The sequence below is a fragment of the Chlorocebus sabaeus genome, chromosome 9 (genome assembly GCF_047675955.1).
Source record: "Chlorocebus sabaeus isolate Y175 chromosome 9, mChlSab1.0.hap1, whole genome shotgun sequence".
Lineage (NCBI taxonomy): Eukaryota > Metazoa > Chordata > Mammalia > Primates > Cercopithecidae > Chlorocebus > Chlorocebus sabaeus.
Genome location: NC_132912.1, coordinates 72132792 through 72147967, shown reverse-complemented (window position 1 = coordinate 72147967; position 15176 = coordinate 72132792). Strand labels below are relative to the sequence as shown.

Genomic DNA, 15176 nt, shown 5'->3' with positions numbered 1-15176 from the left:
ATACATAAGTAATGTGTCTGCATTTTCCAACAACTTATTTGTTCATCTGACTCCCAAAAAGTATTACTGAGGCCGGGTGTGGTGGCTCATGCCTGTAATCCCAACACTTCGGGAGGATGAGGCAGGTGGATTACCTGAGGTCAGAAGTTCAAGACCAGCCTGGCCAACATGGTGAAACCTCATCTCTACTAAAATAAAAAATACAAAAAATTAGCCAGGTGTGGTGGTGCTCACCTGTAATCCCAGCTACTCAGGAGGCTGAGGCAGGAGAATTACTTGAACCTGGGAGGTGGAAGTTGCAGTGAGCCAAGATCGCGCTATTGCTCAACAATCTGGGCAACAAGAGCAAAACTACATCTCAAAAAAACAAAAAAATTAAAAAAACTAATATTGAGCCTGTCATTTTTACATTTTCCACAACCTACAGTAAAAATGTTAGAAAAGTTAAGTAAACATTCTATTAGTTTCTGGGTTTTTTTGAGACACCCTCCGACCCCTGCCCCATTCAAGTGATTCTCATGCCTCAGTCTCCTGAGTAGCTGGGATTGCAAGCAGACACCACCACGTCAAGATAATTTTTTATGTTTTTAGTAGAGACAGGGTTTCACCATGTTGGCCAGACTGCTTTCGAAACCCTGGCCTCAAGTGACCCACAAGACTCGGCCTCCCAAGTTGCTGGGATTACAAGCCTGAGGCACCATGCTCAGCCCTCTATTAGTTTTTCATGAATTGCTCAACAACAGTCTTGCAAGAAAGTGTTAGGGAGCACCCCACCTTTGTTGCACCCATAGGCTGGGATCTCCAAACACGGTGTTTTATTGGCACTTTGATCCCTGAAGGGTAGATACCCTGACTTCTTGGGCTGATACAGAAAGTCAGAAAACAAAAACATAATAACCTGCTACAGAAAACAAAACATAATAACCTGCTCCCAAATGTAATATAAAAAAATTTATACCAGGCACAGTGGCTCATGCCTGTAATCTCGGCACTTTGGGAGGCTGAGGTGGGCAGATCACGTAAGGCTGAGAGTTCAACGCCAGCCTGACCAACATGGAGAAGCCCCATCCCTACCAAAAATACAAAATTAGCCAGGCATGGTGGTGGGCACCTGTAATCCCAGCTATTCAGGAGGCTGAGGCAGGAGAATCACTTGAACCTGGGAGGCAGAAGTTGCGGTGAGTTGAGATCACGCCATTGCACTCCAGCCTGGGCAGCAGAGCAAGAATTCATCCTGCACCAAAAAAAAAAAAAAAAATTCATTCTGGAAAGAAAAAAATGAAACTAAAACAACTAAGTTTTACATTAAAAAAATCTTGAGGCTGGGTGCGGTGGCTCACACCTGTAATGTCAGCACTTTGGGAGGCCGAGGTGGGCAGATCACGTGAGGCTGAGAGTTCAACACCAGCCTGACCAACATGGAGAAGCCCCATCCCTACTAAAAATACAAAATTAGCCAGGCGTGGTGGCACATGCCTGTAATCCCAGCTACTTGGGAGGTTGAGGCAGGAGAATCGCTTGAATCTCAGAGGCAGAGGTTGCCGTGAGCCAAGACTGTGCCACTGCACTCCAGCCTAGGCGACAGAGTGAGATTCCATCTCAAAAAAAAAGAAAAATGTGGCTGGGTGCAGTGGCTCACACTTGTAATCCCAGCACTCTGGGAGGCTGAGGTGGGCAGACTGCTTGAGGCCAGGAGTTCGAGACTAGCCTGGTCAACATGGCAAAACCCTGTCTCTACTAAAAATACAAAAATTAGTAAGGCGTGGTGGCACGTGCCTGTAATCACAGCTTCTTGGGAGGCTGAGGCATGAGAATTACTGGAACCCAGGAGGCAGAGGTTGCAGTGAGCCGAGACACTCCAGCCTGGATGACAGAGCAAGACTTTTTTATTATTTTTTTGTTGTTTTTTTGAGACAGAGTCTCACTCTGTTGACTAGGCTGGATTGCAGTGGCGCAATCTTGGCTCACCGCAAGCTCCGCCTCCCGGGTTCATGGGATTCTCCTGCCTCAGCCTCCAGAGTAGCTGGGACTACAGGCACCTGCCACCATGCCCAGTTAATATTTTGTATCTTTAGTAGAGACGGGGTTTCACTGTGTTAGCCAGCATGGTCTCGATCTCCTGACCTCGTGATCTGCCCCCCTAAGTCTCCCAAAGTGCTGGGATTACAGGCGTGAGCCACTGCACCCGGCCCAGAGCAAGACTTTGTCTAAAAAAAAAAAAAAAAAAAAGTTTTACATACTACAAAAGGCCTGAGATTAAAAAAATGAAAGCAATTAAATTTTGCATAAATGTTACATATGTATAGTATACTCACTACACATATGCAGTCTATCCAAAATTACATAAACTTTCTCCACTGCAATGTTTCCTTGTGTTAAAGTCTAATATTAGGGAAATAATGATCCAATTATTTCTAAAGTCACATCATTAATATTCATTCTGCAAAGAAAAAATGAAGCTAAAGCAATGCAATTTTACATAGAGAAAAATACTATGCAAAGATAAATTCTAGGCCAGGCATAGTGGCTTATACCTATAGTCTCAACACTTTGGGAGGCCAAGATGGGAGGATCACTTGAGCTCAGGAATTTAAGACTGTACTGGGCAACATAGCAAGACCCTGTTTCTACAATAATGTAAAATAAAATAAAACAAAAAAATTAGCCATGGCACAGTGGCTCGCAGCTGTAATAACAGCACTTTGGGTGATCAAGATCACTTGAGGCCAGGAGTTCACGACCAGCCTGGGGCACACAGCAAGACCCCATCTCTAAAAAAAAAGTTAGCCAAGTTTGGTGGTGCACACCTATGGTCCTAGCTACTCAGGTTAAGACAGGAAGACTGTGAACTTTATCCCAGAAGTTCAAGGCTACAGTGAGCCATGATTGCACCACTATACTCCAGCCAGGGCAGTAGACTGTGACCCTGTCTCTTTAAGAAAAAAAAAAAAAATTCTAATTTTACAAGTGACTTATTTTTTTTTTAAGTGAATCCCACAAGGACTATGAAATGGACCTTTAGAAAATTTGCATCTGTATCAAAAGTTACTGAAAATATAAACATTTAAAATACGAGTATTTAGGCCAGGCAAGGTGGCTCACGCCTGTAATCCCATCACTTTGGGAGGCCAAGGTGGGTGGATCACTAGGTCAGAACTTCAAGACCAGCCTGACCAAGATGGTGAAACCCCATCTCCACTAAAACTACAAAAATTAGCCGGGTGCGGTGGCAGGCACCTGTAATCCCAGCTACTTGGAGGCTGAGGCAGGAGAATAGCTTGAATCCAGACAGCAGAGGTTACAATGAGCTGAGATCGTGCCACTGCACTCCAGCCTGGGTGACAGAGTGAGACTCCATCTCAAAAAAGTTAAAAAAAATTTTTTTAAAAAGCGAGTATTTACAAAATCAAGTTAATGCCACACTAATTTGCATTATACCAATATAAACACTATATAACAATTCACTTTAAAATATACTCAAGTTTATAATGTTATCACCAATGAAAAAGTACATACTGAAAACTTTTAACAGGATTTTGAATAATTTTTTTTTTTTTTTGAGTCAAGGTCTGGATCTATCACCCATGCTGGAGTGCACTGGTGCGATCTCAGCTCACTGCAACCTTCACCTCTGGCTCAAGCCACCCTCCCACCTCAGCCTAGGACTACAGGCATGCATGTACCACCACACCCAGGTAATTTTTGTATTTTTTGTACAGACAGGGTTTTTTGGTTTTTTTTTTTTTGAGACGGAGTCTTGCTCTGTCTCCCAGTCTGGAGCGAGGCGGCGCGATCTCGGCTCACTGCAAGCTCCGCCTCCCGGGTTCACACCATTCTCCTGCCTCAGCCTCCCGAGAAGCTGGGACTACAGGCACCCACCACCACGCCTGGCTAATTTTTTTGTGTTTTTAGTAGAGATGGAGTTTCACCGTGTTCGCCAGGGTGGTCTCGATCTCCTGACCTTGTGATCCGCCCGCCTCGGCCTCCCAAAATGCTGGGATTACAGGCGTGAGCCACCGTGCCCGGTCGAGACAGGGTTTTGCCATGTTGCCCAGGTTGGTCTCAAACTCAAAGCTCAAGCAATCCACCTGCTTCAGCATCCCAAAGTGTTGGGATTACAGGCATGACCCACCGCCCCGACAAAAGTAATTATTTTTTTTTTTTTTTTGAGACAGAGTCTCGCTCTGTCACCCAGGCTGGAGTGCAGTGGTGCAATGTTGGTTCACTGTAACGTCCGCCTCTCAGGTTCAAGCAATTCTCCTGCCTCAGCCTCCCAAGTAGCTGGAATTATAGGCGCCTGCCACCACGCCCAGCTAATTTTTTTTGTTTTTCTGAGATAGTTTTGCTCTTGTTGCCCAGGCTGGAGTACAATGGCACGATCTTGGTTGACTGCAGCCACCGCCTCCCAGGTTCAAGCAATTCTCCTGCTTCAGCCTCCAGAGTAGCTGGGATTACAGGCACTCGCCCCCACGCCCGGCTAATTTTTGTATTTTTAGTAAAGATGGGGTTTCGCCATGTTGGCCAGGCTGGTCTCAAACTCTTGACCTCAGGTGATCCACCCACCTCGGCCTCCCAAAGAAAAGTAATTTTTAAAACATTATTTCTTGGCTGGGCAAGGTGGCTCACGCCTGTAATCCCAGCACTTTGGGAGGCCAAGGCGGGTGGATCACGAGGTCAGGAGATCGAGACCATCCTGGCTAACATGGTGAAACCCTGTCTCTACTAAAAACGCAAAAAATTAGCCAGGCATGGCAGCGGGTGCCTGTAGTCCCAGCTACTTGGGAGACTGAGGCAGGAGAATAGCATGAACCTGGAGGCGGAGCTTGCAGTGAGCTGAGATCGCGCCACTGCACTCCAGCCTGGGCGACTGAGCGATACTCTGTCTCAAAAAAAAAAAAAAGAAAAAGAAAAAAACACAATATTTCTTGAGGCATATCTAGCCTACTGAAACTTTATTATTAACTAGTAATCTTTGTAGCACATAGGATACACAGGAATGGTGCTCTTCTTAGCAACAACTAAGAGCTATCTGCAGTTGTCATGAATAAATGAAATCACTTATCTATAACATGCTATGTAAGCTGTATTTGTCATAAATTCCAAATGCCACCTCACTAACTAATCCAAACTACTGAAATCTAACTGTAGTAAATGGACTACTTACATTTCTGAAGCAGGCATTAGCCAGATATTTTGGTGATTCTTTTTATTATCCTTTGATTGTGACTCCAGGGTTAACATTAGACACCAAAGGCTGAAATATTCTAAGTGTGTTTGCTTCAGATGCTGGGTTTCTTCTTCTATTTTGGGCAGCATCACAATTGGGACTGAACTACCATCCATCTGTTGTTCAACTGCTCTAAATATAAAGTTCCAAGTTAGAGATGCTTATAAACCATTTCCCTGGCTGGGCATGAAGTGAGATAATTCTAAAATAAGAACACATATATGATCATCATAACTCATAACCACAGCCCCTAATTTTCCTTAAAAGTCATTTCAACATTTTATAAGCCATATGGCTTTTTATAAAACAAAATGTGTAAGAAACTCAATACTGCATTATTTTGCCTTCAGTGACTATCCCCCAAACAACTCAGGTTGGGTATACTGTAATCTTCATTCCCATATGCAACAAGTTTTGGCTTTTAATACAACTTCATTTCTCAAAAATCACAATCTGTACATCCAGTTCAGTGACGTAAGTACACATAAAAACATGGAGAATCATTTGGATTTTGCTTAATACCAAATTAAAATATTTTCTATAGAAACAAACATGCTATAGGACAGCATACAAAACACTTCCAATAAACATAAGATTTCAAAGAAATGTGCCCAGACTTCCTACGGTTCACAGTCCTCTGCCATTAAGAGATCCCTTGAAAAAACACCTTAAAGAGTGTTTATGTAAGGCCGAGCGCAGAGGCTCACGCCTGTAATTCTGGCATTTTGGGAGGCCGAAGTGGGCAGATTGACAGAGCTCAGGAGTTCGAGACCAACCTGGGCAACACAGTGAAACTCCGTCTCTATTAAAATACAAAAAATTAGCCAGGAGTGGTGGTGGACACCTGTAGTCCCAGCTACTCGGGAGGCTGAAGCAGGAGAATTGCTTGAACCTAGGAGGAAGAGGCTGCAGTGAGCCAAGATTATACCACTGCACTTCAGCCCAGGCAACAGTGTGAGACTCTGTCACAAAAAAAAAAAAAAAAAAAAAAAAAAAAGTATTTATGTGAACTTTGGCCTAGCACAGTGGCTCAAGCCTAAAATCCCAGCACTTTGGGAGGCCAAGGCAGATCACTTGAGGTCAGGAGTTCAAGACCAGCCTGGCCAACATGGTGAAACCCTATCTCTATTAAAAATACAAAAAATTTAGCTGGGCGTAGTGGCTCATGCCTGTAATCCCAGCACTTCAGGAGGCTGAGATGGGTGGATCACCTGAGGTCAAGAGTTCGAGACCAGCCTGACCAACATGATGAAACCTCTTCTCTACTAAAAATACAAAATTAGCTAGGAATGGTAGCGCATGCCTGTAATCCCAGCTACGCAGGAGGCTGAGGCAGGAGAATCGCTGGAACCGGAGAGGCAGAGGTTGCGGTGAGCCGAGATCGTACCATCGCACTGCAGCATGGGCAACAAGAGCAAAACTCCGTCTCAAAAACAAAAACAAAAAAGTACTGTGGGTTTTCTTTTTTCCCCTATTATCTTAATTTTAGAAATAATACACACAAAGGAAAATATAAAGGAAAAATAACGAAAATGATGTTATCAATGCTGGACTGGCAACCAATTTTAAACATTTAGTTGAGTTCATACTCAACTAGAAATAATGCTTTTGGTAGACAATACTTACCTGCTATAAAGAGCACAGTTGCCAATTTGTGAACAATATTTACAAGTTTTCTCTTCATCAATTATTTGTGGCAAAGAAGCAAGCTGTGTCTTCTGTCTAGTAGCAGATTTGCTAATACGGTGAAACAATGAGAATGCCATCTGGTTTCTTAGCTTTAATAATTCTATGAAAAAAAGGTTAATGTCTTTTTAAGAATTAAATAAAGTTTATTATGTATTTTTCACTACATATGTAAAACTTTCAGATTTAAGAACATTTCAGGGCTGGGCGCAGTGGATTACGCCTGCAATCTCAACACTTTGGGAGGCCGAGGAGGGCAGATCACCAGAGGTCAGGGGTTCGAGACCAGCCTAACTAACATGGTGAAACCCCGTCTCTACTAAAAACACACAATTAGCCAGGACTGGTGGCGAATGACTGTGTTACAGCTAATCAGGAGGCTGAGGCAGGAGAATCACCTGAACCCAGGAGGTAGAGGTTGTGGTGAGCTGAGATCACACCGTTGCACTCCAGCCTGGGTAACAAGAGCAAAACTCGGTCTCAAAAAAATAAATAAATAAATAAAAATAAAAATATTTTAAAAAGGAGAAAACAGTATTCATATTTCCCACTATACTAGAATAACAACATGTTGGTACATTTCCTTTAAGTTTCTGTTCACTTTATAAGTTCTTTAAACTATGTATTTCATAACTAGTAAGCATCGTGAAGTTGGTATTAGCTGAATGCTGAGGATAAATACAGCTATCTAGAATATCTTTCTTTAATATAAAACAGAAAGTTTGAAATAAAGTTTTGCATAATAAAATTTTAAAAGATTAATAATGTTTTCAACTATGAAGTATATTATTAAACTTCTTTTTAAAAAATACCACAATTAGCCAGGTACAATGGCTCATGCCTATAATCCCGGCACTTTCAGAGACCAAGGCGGGCAGATCACTTGAGGCCAAGAGTTCAAGACTAGCCTGGCCAACATGGCGAAACCCCATCTCTACTAAAAGTATAATTAGCCAGGCATGGTGGCACATGCCTATAATCCCAGCTATTCAAGAGACTGAGGCAGGAGAATTGCTTCAACCCAGAAGGTGGAGGTTGCAGTGAGAAAAGATTGTGCCACTTCACTCCAGCCTGGGCAACAGAGTGAGACTCTATCTCAAAAAACAAAAACAAAAATACACACATACAAAACAACAACAAAAAAACCCACAGCTACAAATTATAGCCTAGTAAGTCCTGTGAGTAGATTGTCAGGTATAAATATGTATCACCAGAAGCTGAAGTGGGGGGTGGGCAAAGAAGTACAACTAAAAGAAAACAGCTCAACCTCTTTTATCTAGATGGTTGGCAGGCACAGGGTACATCTGACCAGTCTTGAGGTAGAGAAGCAAGCCAGCCTCTGGATCAGCTCTTCTCTCTTGGCTTAGGAGAGTGTACAGAACAACCTGTGCAAACATTGACATTTGCTCAAACAAAACTATAACTTCTTGTATTTCCCTACATTGTCTTGCAACCAACACATAATTTTAAAGTCAAAAGATCAATAAAGCTATTTCTATTTAAAAAGTAACATGCGCCAAACTGGTAAAGATAACACGACAAATTTGATGTCAAACATTTAATGTAGGCCAGGCATGGTGGCTCAGGCCTGCAATCCCAACACTTCAGGAGGCCAAGGCAGGAGGATCACGTGAGCCCAGGAGTTTGAGACCAGCCTGGGCAATATAGTGAGACCAACTGATGGTCATTATGTTAAGTAAAAAAAGCCAGACACAGAAAACTTTGTATGTTCTCATTTACTTGTGGGAGCAAAACATTAAAACAATTGAATTCATGGAGACAGAGAGTAGAAGGTTGGTTACCAGAGGCTGGGAATGATAGTGAGGGTGGTCAGGGGGAGAAGTGGGGGTGGTTAATGGGGGGTGGTTAATGGGTACCAAAAAAAAAAAGAGTAATGAATAAGACTTAGTATTTGCTAGCACAACAGAGTGACTATAGTCAAAAATAATTTAACTGTGCATTTTTAAATCACTAAAGGAGTATAACTGGGTTATTTGTAACACAAATAATAAATGTTTGAGGGGATGGATACCCCATTTACCATTATATGATTATTACGTATTGCATGCCTGTATTAAAATATCTCATGTAATCCATGAATGTATACACCTACTAAGTGCCAACAAAAATTTAAAAGCATAAAAACAAAAACATAGTGAGACTCCCATTTCTACAAAAAGAGATGTACGTAGAAAAATTTAAAAATTAGCCAGGTACGGCTGGGCGTGGTGGTTCATAACTAAACTCTCAGCACTTTGGAAGGCCGAGGCGGGCAGATTACTTAAGGTCAGGAGTTTGAGACCAGCCTGGCCAACATAGTGAAACCCTGTCTCTACTAAAAATACAAAAATTAGCCAGGTATGATGGCACATGCTTGTAATCCAGTTACTTGAGAGGCTAAGGCAGGAGAATTGCTTGAACCCGGGAGGCGGAGATTGTAGTGAGTTGAGATCACACCACTGCACTCCAGCCTGGGGGACAGAAGGAGACTACATCTCAAAAACAAAAAAAAAACTTAGCCGGGCATGGTGATGTGCGTCCATAGTCCCAGCTACTCAGGAGGCTGAGGTGGGAGGATTGATTGACCCTGAGAAGTAAAGGCTGCAGTGAGCCGAGATCGTGCCACTGCATTTCAGCCTGGGTAACAGAAGGAGATTGTCTTAAAAAAAAATAAAAATTTAATTTACACAAAACAAACATAGTTCTGCTTCTCAGTTTTACTTGGATTACCAAGAATCTATGAGAATTTTCTTAGAAAGCAAATATTTACATATCCAATAAATTGAAGAAGGAAATTAATCAAACTATGATTTACATTTTGAAGTTAACAGTCTGTAGACACTATTTTCTCCATTTAAAATAAATGAACCAAAACAAAAATGACTATCATTTACATGATAGCTACTATGACAAGTAATACTAACTCTACAGTTTGTTTCTCCAGAGTATGAAATGTCATTAACCACCTGAGGTTTCATGAAATTCTTGGGAGAAACCATCTAAGACAAGTTAAAAATAGTCCTTTTACCTCATGTAACAGCTTTAGCTGCAAGTCAACATAGCAAGACCCTATCTAAAAAAAAAAACTTTCTTAAACCTTTTCTTATTATCAAAATTAAAAAGTCAAATCTTTTAAGCAGGGAACCTTGGTTTTTTCCTTATGCCCAACATAATAATGAACTATCATAATTAATTTTTCAATGTCTTGTCTCTTGCATAATAAATATGCAATATAAATTCCACTTTTTTAAGCCTTGTTCTAGCAAATTTCCTCATTTTTTTAAAACAAGAATTACTACTTTATTATTAAAATTTTCTTGCACTTCTTGCAAAAATAAAATCTCCAACTGAACAAAATTAAATACAGTAATATTCTTTACCTTGAAGCAACGGCAAATTAGAGCAACAATCTCAATGGAAAAAAGTCTTGGAATCTAGATCACTTAAGATATTGAAATGCGGCTGGGCGCGGTGGCTCAAGCCTGTAATCCCAGCACTTTGGGAGGCCGAGACGGGTGGATCACGAGGTCAGGAGATCGAGACCATCCTGGCTAACACAGTGAAACCCCGTCTCTACTAAAAAATACAAAAAACACTAGCCGGGCGAGGCGGCAGGCACCTGTAGTCCCAGCTACTCGGGAGGCTGAGGCAGGAGAATGGCGTGGACCCGGGAGGCGGAGTTTGCAGTGAGCTGAGATCCGGCCACTGCACTCCAGCCTGGGCTACAAGAGCAAGACTCCGTCTCAAAAAAAAAAAACAAAAAAAAGAGATATTGAAATGCTTTTATTTATTTTTGAGATGGAGTCCGGCTCTGTCACCCAGGCTGGAGTGCAGTGGTGCGATCTCAGCTCACTACCACCTCTGCCTCCCTGGTTTGAGCAATTCTCAGCCCCCCAAGTAGCTGGGACCACAGGCACATGTCACCACACCCAGCTAATTTTTTTTTTTTTTTAGTAGAGATGGGGTTTCACCATGTTGGCGAGGTTGGTCTCAAACTCCTGACCTCAAGTGATCTACCCACCTCGGCCTTCCAAAGTGCTGGGATTATAGGCGTGAGCCACTGCGCTGGTCTAAAATGCTTTTATATTTAGCTCCTGTTTAGCATTATAAAGTGATTTCATTCAAACTTGTGATTTTAAAAATCAATTTAAAAATGTCAGTCTCATATACAAAACACATTCCTTCTGATCTTTGACTTCAAAAACAGCCTTTCTTCTATTGGCATAATTTTCCTTTCTCAAGAGGGTTGTAATTTAGCCAAGTATTTAAGTTTGTAATTTCAGTTATTTCTGTATTATCAAAGTAAAAATTTCAAGTCTTTAAAAAGGGGAAACATTTTTTCTTCCACTTCCAACATCTACACAAAATCTAATAATAGGTGAAACAAAGTTACTCTACTTTTCATTCCCAAATGTAAAGTTCTTGTGAAAACCTTCAATATTTGGTACACAATTAATGGCAAAAGGCTGGGTGCAGTGGCTCATGCCTGTAATTCCAGAACTTTGGGAGGCCGAGGTGGGAGTATCACGTGATGTCACAAGTTCGAGACCAGGCTGGGCAACAGGGCAAAACTCAATTTCTACAAAAAATACAAAAATTAGTCAGGCATAAGGCCGGCACGGTGGCGCACGCCTGTAATCCCAGCACTTTGGGAGGTTGAGGAAGGCAGATCACGAGGTCAGGAGTTCGAGACCAGCCTGGCCAACATAGTGAAACCCATCTCTACTAAAAATACAAAAAATTAGCTGGGCATGGTAGCACGGGCCTGTAATCCCAGCTACTCAGGAGGCTGAGGCAGGAGAATCGCTTGAACCGGGGAGGCAGAGGTTGCAATGAGCTGAGATCGTGCCACTGCACTCCAGCCTAGGCAACAGTGCGAGACTCAGTCTCAAAAAAAAAATTAGGCGTAGTGGTGTGCACCTCTAGTCCCAGCTACTTGGGAGGCTGAAGTGGGAAGATGGCTTGAGTCCGGGTGGCGGAGGTTGCAAAGCTAAGATCGAGCCACTGCACTCCAGCCTAGATGACAGAACCAAACCTTGTCTCAGAAAAAAAAAAAAAAAAAAAAAAGAAGAGAAAGACAGACTTTTTTTTTTTCTTTTTTTTGAGACAAAGTCTCCCTCTGTCACCCAGGCTGCCCGGCTGGAGTGCAGTACCGCAACCTCAGCTCACTGCAACCTCTGCATCCCAGGTGGTTTAAGTGATTCTCCTGCCTCAGCCTCCCAAATAGCTGGGATTACAGGTACCCGCTGCCACACCTGGCTAATTTTTGTATTTTTAGTACGGACAGGGTTTCTCCATTAGCCAGGCTGGTCTCAAACTCCTGACCTCAGGTGATCCGCCCGCCTCGGCCTCCCAAAGTGTTGGGTTAGTCATGAGCCAACGCGCCCAGCCTGCAAGAAAGATTTAATAGAGAAAGTCTCGGCCGGGCGCGGTGGCTCAAGCCTGTAATCCCAGCACTTTGGGAGGCCGAGACGGGCGGATCACGAGGTCAGGAGATCGAGACCATCCTGGCTAACCCGGTGAAACCCTGTCTCTACTAAAAAAATACAAAAAAAACTAGCCGGGCGAGATGGCAGGCGCCTGTAGTCCCAGCTACTCGGGAGGCTGAGGCGGAAGAATGGCCTGAACCCGAGAGGCGGAGCTTGCAGTGAGCTGAGATCCGGCCACTGCACTCCTGCCCGGGCGACAGAGCTAGACTCCGTCTCAAAAAAAAAAAAAAAAAAAAAAAAAAAAAATAGAGAAAGTCTCTATAATATCTGATTATACAAGTCAGTATTTTGAGGCCGGGCGCGGTGGCTCAAGCCTGTAATCCCAGCACTTTGGGAGGCCGAGACGGGTGGATCACGAGGTCAGGAGATCGAGACCATCCTGGCTAACACGATGAAACCCCGTCTCTACTAAAAAATACAAAAAACTAGCCGGGTGATGTGGCGGACGCCTGTAGTCCCAGCTACTCGGGAGGCTGAGGCGGGAGAATGGCGCGAACCCGGGAGGCGGAGCTTGCAGTGAGCTGAGATCCGGCCACTGCACTCCAGCCTGGGCGACAGAGCGAGACTCCGTCTCAAAAAAAAAAAAAAAAAAAAAAAAAAAAGTCAGTATTTTGAACCTTATTTTATATATGTTCAAATAATATGCAAAATTGTAAGGGCAATGGAAATTTAAGTTATATTATCAACTCTTGTTTTATTATTTATTCCCTTAGCAAATATTATATCATAAAAATATAATAATGTTACTTTTAGTTTTATCTTTGCTGATTTAAAAGCTTCTATAGGCCGGGCGCGGTGGCTCACGCCTGTAATCCCAACACTTTGGGAGGCCGAGGCAGGCAGATCACCTGAGGTCAGGAGTTCAAGACCAGCCTGACCAGCATGGAGAAACCCCATCTCTACTAAAAACACATAATTAGCCAGGTGTGGTGGCCCATGCCTGTAATCCCAGCTACTCGGGAGGCTGAAGCAAGAGAATCGCTGGAACCCAGGAGGCAGAGGTAGTGGAGAGCCGAGATTGTGCCATTGGACTCCAGCCTGGACAACAAGAGTGCAACTCCATCTCAAAATAAATAAATAAATAAAACAAAATAAAAAAAACAAAAGCTTCTACAGGCCAGGCTTGGTGGCTCACGCCTGTAATCCTAGCACTTTGGGAGGCCGAGGTAGATGGACTGCCTGAGCTCAGGAGTTTGATACCAGCCTGAGCAATATGGTGAAACCCCATCTCTATTAAAATACAAAAAAATTAGCTGGGCATGGCGGCCTATGCCTGTAGTACCAGCTACTTGGGAGGCTGATGCAGGAGAATCACCTGAACCTAGGAGGTGGAGGTTGCAGTGAGCCGAGATCCGTCACTGCACTCCAGCCTGGGAGACAAAGCAAGACTCCATCTCAAAAATAAAAAATAAAAAAGTTTCTATGAAGACATACTACAGATAGCCAAAGCAGAGATCGGCAGAGGGGATAACAATAATCAGAAAATAAAACACAACTTAGTGTTAATTGATTTGTTAAATCACTATAATTAATGTAAATTAAAAATAATTTTGAAGGACAACAGAAAATTGTTTATCAAGGAGAAATATAATTTTTTTTTTTCTTTTTGAGACGGAGTCTTGCTCTGTCACCCAGGCAGGAGTGCAGTGGCACAATCTCAGCTCACTGCAAGCTCTGCCTCCTGGGTTCACGCCATTCTCCTGCCTCAGCCTCCCGAGTAGCTGGGACTACAGGCGCCTGCCACCACACTCGGCTAATTTTTTTGGATTTTTAGTAGAGTCGGGGTTTCACTGTGTTAGCCAAGATGGTCTCGAACTCTTGACCTCATGATCTACTCGCCTTGGCCTCCCAAAGTGCTGGGAATCACAGGCGTGAGCCACTGCACCCAGCCAATTTTGTTTTGTTTTGTTTTTATGAGACAGAGTCTCACTCTGTCGCCTGGGCTAGAGTGCAGTGGCGCGATCTCAGCTCACTGTAACTTCCACCTCCCGGGTTCAAGCGATTCTCCTGCCTCCATCTCCCATGGGGCTGGGACTACAGGCGTGTGCCACTACCCCAGCTAATTTTTGTATTTTTAGTAGAGAAGAGGTTTCACCATATTGGTTGGCCAGGATGGTCTCGACCTCTTGACCTTGTGATCCTCCCGCCTCAGCCTCCCAAAGTGCTGGGATTACAGGCGTGAGCCACCGTAATTTTTTTTTTTTTTTTTTTTGAGACGGAGTCTTGCTCTGTCGCCCAGGCTGGAGTGCAGTGGCCGGATCTCAGCTCACTGCAAGCTCCGCCTCCCGGGTTTACGCCATTCTCCTGCCTCAGCCTCCCGAGTAGCTGGGACTACAGGCGCCCGCCACCTCGCCCGGCTAGTTTTTTGTATTTTTTAGTGGAGATGGGGTTTCACCGTGTTAGCCAGGATGGTCTCGATCTCCTGACCTCGTGATCCGCCCATCTCGGCCTCCCAAAGTGCTGGGATTACAGGCTTCAGCCACCGCGCCCGGCAGCCACCATAATTTTTTAAATAATTTTTTTTTTTTTTTTTTGAGACGGATTCTCACTGTCGCCTACGCTGGAATGCAGAGGTATGATCTTGGCTCACTGCAACCCCCACCTCCTGGGTTCAAGTGATCCTCCTACCTCAGCCTACAGAGTAGCTAGGACTACAAGCATGAGTCACCATGCGTGGCTAATTTTTGTATTTTATAATAGAGAAGGGGTTTCACCATGGTGGCCAGGCTGGTCTCCAACTCTTGACCTAGTGATCCTCCCGCCTCAGCCTCCCA

The 15176-nt window shown here is 43.5% G+C and overlaps 1 protein-coding gene across 4 annotated transcripts in view; it reads right to left on the bottom strand.

Moving 5' to 3' along the window:
- DNA2 (DNA replication helicase/nuclease 2) overlaps positions 1–15176 on the bottom strand; it is a 63512-nt gene that overhangs the window by 24477 nt on the left and 23859 nt on the right. For all 4 annotated transcript variants that reach the window (XM_073019083.1, XM_007963257.3, XM_038009149.2 and 1 more), the window contains exons 7-9: positions 8181–8298; positions 6854–7016; positions 5165–5359 (exon numbers count right to left, since the gene is read on the bottom strand). In XM_073019083.1, coding sequence (XP_072875184.1) covers positions 5165–5359; positions 6854–7016; positions 8181–8298 — 476 coding nt within the window. The remainder of the gene's footprint in view (positions 1–5164; positions 5360–6853; positions 7017–8180; positions 8299–15176) is intronic.